The sequence below is a fragment of the Morus notabilis genome, unplaced genomic scaffold (genome assembly GCF_000414095.1).
Source record: "Morus notabilis unplaced genomic scaffold, ASM41409v2 Scaffold845, whole genome shotgun sequence".
Lineage (NCBI taxonomy): Eukaryota > Viridiplantae > Streptophyta > Magnoliopsida > Rosales > Moraceae > Morus > Morus notabilis.
In genome coordinates, this window is record NW_010362616.1 from 121,658 (window position 1) to 131,340 (window position 9,683).

Sequence of the window (9,683 nt, forward strand, 5' to 3'; positions counted from 1 at the left end):
TTAGCCAAATCAACGATAAGATCATGCATACCAAAAATGGAACGGCTGTCGTTACTTTGTTGTTGAAAAAATGATCTAGATACTAAATCATTAAAGTACTCATCACCCACTTCTTCCATTCTCTTACTTCTCTTTGGCTGCTCCAGAAGATTTTCCGCCATCCATAGTAAGATCAAATCCTCCTTTTCAAATTCACGGTCCTTGGGAATTACTGAACAATAAGCAAAACATCGTTTTAAGGGAGAAGGGAGATAATGGTAACTCAATCTCAAAGCTGGAAGAATTTTGCTCTGCTCATCTGTAAAATCCCAAATATCACTCTTCAATATTTTTTCCCATTCCCCAACATCCAACGTAGAGCGCAATAGTCCTCCAAGTGTTTTTAGAGCTAACGGCACGCCTTTGCATTTCTTTACGCTTTCTCTCCCAATTCTTTCTAGATCCCGACGGGCAGTAAAGTCTCCAGCTCCAGAAGCATGCTTTGCAAAGAGTTCCCAACAAGCTTCATTTGATAATTCCTTCAGAATATGGCTCGAAACTGTTCCCATGATAGAAGCAACCTTTTTGCTTCTTGTTGTCACGATAATCTTGCTTCCATGAGCCCCATCTTTGAAAGGAATCCTCAAGTCCTCCCAATCAACATAACTCTCATTCCAAACATCATCTAAAACGATCAAGAACTTCCGTCCCGTTAACTTCTCTTTCAACTCCACTTGTAGGGAATTTAGGTCTGTAACATCCTTAGAAGAAGTTGGAGACACTGATTGAAGCACCGTTTTTGTGACCCGAGAAATATCGAATTCTTCAGAGACACAAACCCATGCCTTGAGTTCAAAATGTTTCTTAACTTCATCATCATTATAAACTAGCTGGGCAAGAGTGGTTTTTCCGAGCCCGCCCATGCCGACTATTCACTCTTTCAGACCAAGTATGTCTTTTTCTTTCGAAATATCCTCCAATCTCTCAAGAATCTCCTCAATCTTGGCCTTCCTCTCCCGATCAGTTGAATCGTAAATAGAGGAAAAGAAGTTACTCACCTTGCTTAGACCGCCGGTTCTCGACTCGGCTTCCATCTTTTGCTGGAGAGCATCAGCTTCAATTTCAGCCAAGAGATCTTCAGCATCAAAGACTGTCTCTTGAAGTTCTTCGAGCCAATCCTTCACTCCGCGGTTTCTTATTTGCTTATACTCCGCATCATCCAGCACCGCATTGACAGAGGATAGCTTTATCTTCAATTTTCTGAGCAGCACACTTAAACCGGAGCTTTTCTTTCCGGTCAAGTAGTCAACAACCTCAGGAGAAGCCATCTTCCCAAACAACACTTGAAGGGAAGAAGAAAGCAGAGCTCCACCCACCAACTCAGCAGCCATGATCTTCTCTTGATCAGTTCTGTTTGCAGTTTGCACAGCCGAAGATTCAAAGAAAGCAAATGGCAAAATGGGAGAAATATAGTAAAATATCCGAACCTGATGAATACAAGCGTGAGAAGTGTTTGAGATCTGCTACAAACAATGGTAAACGACAAGTGGAAATGACTTGCTTCTTGAAAAGAAGTTGTTCTATGCCCGACACAAATTAGTAGGAAGAAAAGGCTAAAGTAGCGAAAGGGATGAGAAAGCTTATCACTACTGCTAAAGAAAAGTGTTTTTTTTAATCGCAAACACAGCACATATTTATAACTTTACCTGAGTGGCTGTTAACTGTGGGAACAATATTGAGTGGAAATAGGAAGAAAATGCAAAAGGAATACGACAATAAAGCCAAACACCTCAATAATATTATGTATTTTTAATAACATTAAAATAATATTTTAATATCTAAAAAACCGTTTTTTAGTACTTTAAAACTTATTTTAAGACTTAAAATGTTTAAATTGTCTTTTTATTAATTAAACTGAAATTAATAATTTTAAAAATATTTTCTAAAACCATTTCAACTTATTTTGACTTTTAGATGTTTTAAAGTATTTTCTTAATTTTTTTAAAAACTATTAATATGTTGTTAGTTACTAAGAATGATAGAATGAACATTTTATTTCTCAAAATTCAGTTTTAAGATACCAAAAGAGATGTTTCTTTAAAAGTAAAAGTATTATTATAATGTTATTAAAAATATATGATACCAACAAGATGTGTTGTTATACGTGTTGTCTTTTTATGTTATTAAGAGAGTTTTAAAATGATTTTTATCTTTTTATTTTATTTTATTTTTGTCTATTACGTGTTGTCTTTATAAGAAAAGCAGTAGCAATAAGATTCTCACAGCTAATGGAGGTGGCCATCATTTTCCATGGGCCATTTCATAATATAAGCTTTTTTGTTTTTTTTTGTTTTTTGTCTCGGTTAATCATTTTTTTTTTCCTTGGAAGAGCAATTTAATTCCGCATGATAAGCTAATGTAACTTTCGAACCAAAAATCAGGGATAAAAAATTGTTTTTATCTTTTTTGAATTATTGTGTTTTACAATCTTTTTTTTTAATTGTTGTTTCTCAATTTATGATGTTTTTTTTTTAATTGTTATCAACTTTGTCTATTTAAACTCAAAACAAGAATTGTAAGCAAAGAACTCAATTCATGAAAAGATGAACAAACCAATGGTACAGTAAACTCAATCAAGAATCTAAAGAACACAACACACGAGATTTAACGAGATTCAGAGCGAAATCTCCTACCTACTCGGGATTCGAGACCACGATGATGATCACTAATGATAAAAAATTCAGCACACAATCTAATGAGAAGAAGTTCTTGAGTTCTCTTCCACCATGTACTTCAAGAACTTGCCAAGAAAACTAAAACTTGAGTTGTAACATATTACACAAATGATTGTTGACCCCCCAAAGACCAAATGTATTTGCTAATTACTTCTTTGACAGTCCCCTGAAAATAGCCATTGCATAAGAATTCCCATATCTGGCCTTCAACTAAACAATAACTAACTTTCTCTGTCATTTTCTCATTGGCCAGTCTCTACTGGCTTGGCAGTTCACCGATCATTTAGAGCAACTTTAGTCACAAAGCTTGATTTGGCTAGAGGGTGATAAATGATAACGAAGATTGTGAGTGATTAGAAGGATCACCGTAGCTTAAGATTTTGCATCTACTGCTTCAAGCATCTTCAAACACTTTCAAAGGTTAGAGTTGAATATCTCTTGCATCAATTTACAGGTTTGAAGAAACTGAGATTTGAAAACTAATAGTTCGTTGATTCAAGTTTTTAATTTGAGTTGAGATGTGAATTTATGTAAGAAATTTTTACTGTAGCAAAAAATATAGATATGATTATTTCTGAGAATTTTTTACCGTAGCAAAACTCGAATCGGTTAAATGAACGGGGCCTAACGGTCCCGCTTTGAGTTTTCTGATCTTGTTATAAAACCGGTGTAGAACCGTTCTTTCAATACTCAAACTTATTTTTCACTTTATTAATATTAAAATGCTATTTTCACTTTTATAGAACCGTTCTTTTAATATCCAAACATATTTCTAAGACCTATAATGTTTAAATTGCTTTTTTTTTTAATTAAACAAAAACTAATAACTTTAAAAATGTTTTCTAAAACTCTTTTAAATTATTTTGATTTTTAGATGTTTTATAGTATTTTTTCTAATTTTTCTTTTAAAAAACTATTAATTTGTTGTTAGTTACTAAGAAGGATAGAATGAACATTTTATGTCTCAAAATTCAGTCTCAAGGTTTAATAATAACCATTTTTGCAGCAATTGTGCAGGTGTTATTGGAGCATGACCCGGAGCTAAGCCAAACCATAGGCCAGTCAAACGCAACTCCTCTTATATCAGCAGCCACAAAAGGGCATGCAGCAGTTGTTGGAGAATTGCTGTCAAAGGATTCAAGCATGACAGAGATATCTAGATCCAATGGCAAGAATGCATTACATTTAGCCTCAAGGCAAGGGCATGTGTATAGTGTTAAAATGTTGCTTGAGAAGGACCCACAATTGGCCAGAAGGACAGACAAGAAAGGACAAACTGCCTTGCATATGGCCGTAAAAGGGGTCAGCTGTGAAGAGGTGAAGCTGCTTCTTCAAGCGGATGCTGCCATTTTTATGCTTCCTGATAAGTTTGGGAATACGGCTTTACATGTTGCCACCAGGAAAAGGAGGACAGAGGTATGCATGGTTTTCATTATCGGATTGGCGGAATTTTTCTTCGGTTTCTTGCACTTGTGCCTTCTGAACTTTTCATGGTTCGACCTTTTCATACCAAAATATTTTTCTTGACAGTTCGGTCCTTGAACTGGACTAATAACAGCTCATTTGTAGATTCGACGACTAAATGTCGAGAAAGAAAAAATTAAGAACGAAAGTGTTATAAATAACAAGAAGATTACATGCACATATACTAAGAAAATCCATTTTCTTCTGCTGCCTTTAATGGATTGAGATAGTCTGAGACCTTGTTATGCCAAAGAAACTTTTTGTTGAGATTTCAATTTTAAGACTTGGATCAAGTATATTGAACTGTGTTTGAAATGGAAATAATATAACACTTGCTAAGCAAAATTTCGAGAGAGGACATGAAATTTGGAGTGAAAATTTTGAACTTTTCCTAAATAATCCTAATAAATAGTAATAAAAAAAAGATAAATAATCTTAGAATATAAATATATTCTTAAATTCCTAATTATTTATGTCTTGTTCTTCATTAAGAGGTGGTCAAATTGTTAGTCAATATCGCTGGCTCATTGTCAAAAATATGGGCTGCACACTTATATTAAAATCCAAAAGTGAAAATCAGAGAGGGAAAAGAAGAAGAGAGAGAGCATCTAAAACGGTGCTGATTTTAGTAAGTGAACCTAGCTGTTTATAGCTGGTTCACGAGTAGAAGAGGGGGAGGCAGAGGCTATAAATACAGGCATGCTCTAATTTTTTTCGCATCCGAAAAACTGAGAGCTTCTCCCCTTTGTAAATTTGTAGAAAAATTCTTTAGATTTCCAATTGGTGGGTTTTTCTAATTTCTGCTCAATTTGTAATCTTTCTTCTCTTTAGTGAATAGAGTGGTCCACAGTGCCCGGAGACGAATGCAATATTTGGCCGAATTTCGTTATCAATTTTGATGCTCTTTTATTTGTTTTCAGTATTTAATAGTTATTATGTCGGTTTTATCCGCTGTGTATAGTACTGTTCATCTTTACGGTACTATTCACAAGTACTGTTCACGGTGAAATTGTTTTTGAGTGGGAAATACCCGATTTCCCCAACACAAGTTGCCCCTAATAAAATCAGTAACCGAACTAGCCTGACTTGAGACCTCGATTTCTCCAAATAAAGTTTTGGTGTTTATCTTGAGTTCAATTAGAATTTAGACCAAGTATAATCAATTATGTTCTTGTTTTGATTAGTACCTCCATTGTTGATAACTTCTATAACTTTTGTGATAAATGATTTTCCGTGGACTACAAGAAATTGTTGTTTTAGCAACAAATATTACCAAGTTTTTGTGACAAGATTTCTGTTTTTCTTTTTGCAGATAGTGAACGAGTTGTTATCTCTTCCAGACACAAATGTAAATGCTCTAACAAGAGACCGCAAAACAGCTCTTGACATAGCTGAAGGACTTTCCCTTGCTGAAGAAACGGCTGAGATAAGGGACTGCTTGGCTCGCTACGGTGCGGTGAAAGCAAATGAACTAAACCAACAAAGGGATGAGCTTAGGAAAACAGTGACACAGATCAAGAAAGACGTCCACATCCAGCTCGAACAAACCCGAAAAATAAATAAGAACGTGACCGGGATTGCCAAGGAGCTCTGCAAGCTCCACAGGGCGGGAATCAACAATGCCACAAACTCGGTCACAGTTGTTGCCGTGCTCTTTGCAACGGTGGCTTTTGCCGCTATCTTCACGGTGCCTGGAGGTGACGATGATGATGGGATGGTGGTGATGGTGAATTGTGCATCTTTCAAGCTTTTTTTCCTCTTCAATGCCGTCGCGCTCTTCACATCGTTGGCGGTCGTTTTAGTACAAATCACGCTTGTTCGCGGTGAGACAAAGGCAGAGAGGAGGGTTGTGGAGGTGATAAACAAGTTGATGTGGTTGGCCTCTGTGTGCACTTCAGTGGCATTTATTTCATCGTCTTATATAGTCGTTGGCCGGCGTAATAGATGGGCTGCTATTCTTATCACTGTCATTGGGGGTGTGACAATGGCCAGTGTTCTCGGCACCATGACATATTATGTGGTTAAGTCCAAACAAAATCGCAAGGTAAGGAAGAAGTCCAAGATCTCGAGAGGCGGAAACCACTCGTGGCGCCACTCCGAGTCTGATTCTGAAGTGAATCCAATTTATGCCATTTAATATCCGTCCTTGGTCCGTCTCAACTAACCTTTTTATTTAACTTGGAGGTGGGGATTCAAAGATTAGACCTTAACTTTATGGTTGTGTTTGATGAGAGTGAAAGAAAGTACGAAGGAATGAAAGACATATAATCTAATTGATGAAAACGAAACGAAATGAAAGATCATTTTCCTTAATATATTTGGAAATGATTTCGTCTTCCAATCCTTTCAACTTTGGAATAGTTAAAATTAGAGTCGCGTTGATTAAAGATTTTGACCGTGTTTAGAATTGATCCCGTTTTTATTTTTCACGTTTTTTGAGAAAGAAAAAATGAAAACGTTTTTAAAACGGCGTTTGGCGCAATAAAGATAAAAACAGAAATAAAAACGATTTTTGGGTTTAGTGTAAAATGGGAGAGAAATGAAAAATGACTTTTAATCATTTTTCATTTTTTATTTTTGTTTTCTCCTCTCTCAAGCGGACAGAGAGACATTAATGAGTTTTTTTATACTGAAAACAATCTCTTAATAAAACTACCAAACGCATTTTCAAAAATGATTTCTGCTTGAGATTGACAATGTTTTTATTTTCATTTTCATACGAAAAATAAAATCATTTTGGAACGAGTTCCAAACACGCCATTTGAATCCCTCACTCAATCTATTCACTCCTCCACTTCCTTTTATCAACAGCTAATCCTTGCACCATATCTCTCTTTTTGCTACGGGAAAAAGAGACAAATACCATTTTGAGGGCATGAGTTTAGATTTTTACCATTTATTCTTGATTAATATCATTTTTAATCCAATAATTATATTAGTCAAAAGAGTATTAATCAAGAATAAAAGATAAAAATCCAGACTCATGTATTCTTAGGGTAAGTTCATCGATTTTCTCTTTTGTGTTGTGTATTCTAGACTTGCTGTTTGGCTAAGCCTCTAATCATAACTAGTCATGCAACAGTACTAGAGCAGTTTGTCAAGCATGAGGAAGAAATATTTGACAAAAGCATTTTAACTTCAACCATAAGAAGTGTTGTAATTGCAAACAAATAGAGCATATATATGGGAATGTGTAATAGTCATGATTCATGGATATCTTTAAAACATCTCAATTTAGTAACGGCTGAGTAATAATGGGTGCGTTAGAACTCGTTCTAAAATAATTTTATTTTTTATATGAAAATAAAAATGAAAATATTTTTAATCTCAGACATAAATTATTTTTAAAAATGCGTTTGGTAGTTTTATCAAGAGATTATTTTCAGCATAAAAAAATCCATTAATGTCTCTCTCTTTCTCTCTGCTCGAGAGATGAGAAAATGAAAATAAAAAATGAAAAACGACTAAAAGTCATTTTTCATTTCTCTCTCACTTTACACTAAACTAAAAAATCATTTTCATTTATATTTTTCATCTTTATTATGCTAAACGTCGTTTTAAAAACGTTTTCATTTTTTCTTTCTCGAAAAATGTGAAAAATAAAAACGGAATCAATTCTAAACACCATCAATATTTTGTTGATTGACGTTATATTACAGTCACTTGAGGCTATTAATGAATTATGAGCCAACCCTCAACAAAATAGATATTCGAATAGTACATGGTGTTATTTCACTTTCATCCAAAACTTCCAAGGGAACAACAAGCAAAGACATGACCAAGAAATTTAAAATTGCGTGGTTGGTTGAAATAAAAGATCATGCATACCAAAAATGGAACGGCTGTCGTTACTTTGTTGTTGAAAAAATGATCTAGATACTAAATCATTAAAGTACTCATCACCCACTTCTTCCATTCTCTTACTTCTCTTTGGCTGCTCCAGAAGATTTTCCGCCATCCATAGTAAGATCAAATCCTCCTTTTCAAATTCACGGTCCTTGGGAATTACTGAACAATAAGCAAAACATCGTTTTAAGGGCATACGTAAGATGACGTGCTCGCTTGATCATCGCAATTTCCTTTGAGGTGTTGTCATCTAGGAGAAAACAATATCTTCTTGATACATGTTTAGCCAAATCAACGATAAGATCATGCATACAAAAAAAGGAACGGCTGTCGTCTCTTGCAGGTTGAAAAAATGATCTAGATACTAAATCATTAAAGTACTCATCACCCACTTCTTCTTTCTAGATCCCGACGGGCAGTAAAGTCTCCAGCTCCAGAAGCATGCTTTGCAAAGAGTTCCCAACAAGCTTCATTTGATAATTCCTACAGAATATGGCTCGAAACTGTTCCCATGATAGAAGCAACCTTTTTGCTTCTTGTTGTCACGATAATCTTGCTTCCATGAGCCCCATCTTTGAAAGGAATCCTCAAGTCCTCCCAATCAACATAACTCTCATTCCAAACATCATCTAAAACGATCAAGAACTTCCGTCCCGTTAACTTCTCTTTCAACTCCACTTGTAGGGAATTTAGGTCTGTAACATCCTTAGAAGAAGTTGGAGACACTGATTGAAGCACCGTTTTTGTGACCCGAGAAATATCGAATTCTTCAGAGACACAAACCCATGCCTTGAGTTCAAAATGTTTCTTAACTTCATCATCATTATAAACTAGCTGGGCAAGAGTGGTTTTTCCAATCCCGCCCATGCCGACTATTGGAATCACGCCTATCTTACCGAGACCTTCATCATTTGACAGCAACAACTTGATTATTACCTCCTTGTCATCATCTCTACCATAGACACTGGATTCTTCCACCAACGATGTTGAAGGTGACCTCCATGATGAGATCTTTCCAGCACACTCTGTCTTTTTCTTTCGAAATATCCTCCAATCTCTCAAGAATCTCCTCAATCTTGGCCTTCCTCTCCCGATCAGTTGAATCGTAAATAGAGGAAAAGAAGTTACTCACCTTGCTTAGGCCGCCGGTTCTCGACTCGGCTTCCATCTTTTGCTGGAGAGCATCAGCTTCAATTTCAGCCAAGAGATCTTCAGCATCAAAGACTGTCTCTTGAAGTTCTTCGAGCCAATCCTTCACTCCGCGGTTTCTTATTTGCTTATACTCCGCATCATCCAGCACCGCATTGACAGAGTATAGCTTTATCTTCAATTTTCTGAGCAGCACACTTAAACCGGAGCTTTTCTTTCCGGTCAAGTAGTCCACAACCTCAGGAGAAGCCATCTTCTCAAACAACACTTGAAGGGAAGAAGAAAGCAGAGCTCCACCCACCAACTCAGCAGCCATGATCTTCTCTTGATCACTTCTGTTTGCAGTTTGCACAGCCGAAGATTCAAAGAAAGCAAATGGCAAAAAGGGGGAAATTTTGTAAAAGATCAGAATCTGGTGAATACAAGCATGAGAAGTGTTTGAGATCTGCTGCAAACAATGGTAAACGACAAGTGGAAACGACTTGCTTCTTGAAAAGAAGTTGTTCTATT

General features: G+C 36.0%; 3 protein-coding genes across 3 annotated transcripts in view; 1 reads left to right on the plus strand and 2 right to left on the minus strand.

The window, feature by feature from the left end:
* The window catches only part of LOC21412552 (putative disease resistance RPP13-like protein 1), a 2,864-nt gene extending 1,959 nt beyond the window's left edge, over positions 1-905 (minus strand). Inside the window, exon 1 of the mRNA XM_024168459.1 lies at positions 32-905. Coding sequence (XP_024024227.1) covers positions 32-902 — 871 coding nt within the window. The 5' untranslated portion in view covers positions 903-905. The remainder of the gene's footprint in view (positions 1-31) is intronic.
* Positions 906-1,429: 524 nt separating this feature from the next.
* On the plus strand, positions 1,430-6,326 carry LOC21387386 (ankyrin repeat-containing protein ITN1). The gene is made up of 3 exons (XM_010102545.2): positions 1,430-1,514; positions 3,721-4,130; positions 5,491-6,326. The coding sequence occupies exons 1-3, from the start codon at positions 1,430-1,432 to the stop codon at positions 6,313-6,315; spliced, it is 1,320 nt and encodes a 439-aa protein (XP_010100847.1). The 3' UTR covers positions 6,316-6,326.
* A 1,914-nt stretch (positions 6,327-8,240) lies between these two features.
* Positions 8,241-9,044, minus strand: LOC21387387 (putative disease resistance RPP13-like protein 1). Its single transcript, XM_010102546.2, has one exon. It carries the CDS (start codon positions 8,889-8,891, stop codon positions 8,508-8,510), a length of 384 nt encoding a protein of 127 aa, XP_010100848.1. The 5' UTR covers positions 8,892-9,044; the 3' UTR covers positions 8,241-8,507.
* Between the last annotated feature and the right edge of the window lie 639 nt (positions 9,045-9,683).

What these genes read in the sequence shown, in the direction of transcription:
- LOC21387386 (XM_010102545.2), top strand. Translation starts at nt 1,430, where the DNA reads ATGGCAAAATGGGAGAAATATAGTAAAATATCCGAACCTGATGAATAC. An exon ending in GAGATCTGCTACAAACAATG is followed by an intron (nt 1,515 to 3,720) that starts GTAAACGACAAG and finishes CCATTTTTGCAG; the next exon opens with CAATTGTGCAGGTGTTATTG. An exon ending in CCAGGAAAAGGAGGACAGAG is followed by an intron (nt 4,131 to 5,490) that starts GTATGCATGGTT and finishes TTCTTTTTGCAG; the next exon opens with ATAGTGAACGAGTTGTTATC.
- LOC21387387 (XM_010102546.2), bottom strand. Translation starts at nt 8,891, where the DNA reads ATGGGCGGGATTGGAAAAACCACTCTTGCCCAGCTAGTTTATAATGAT.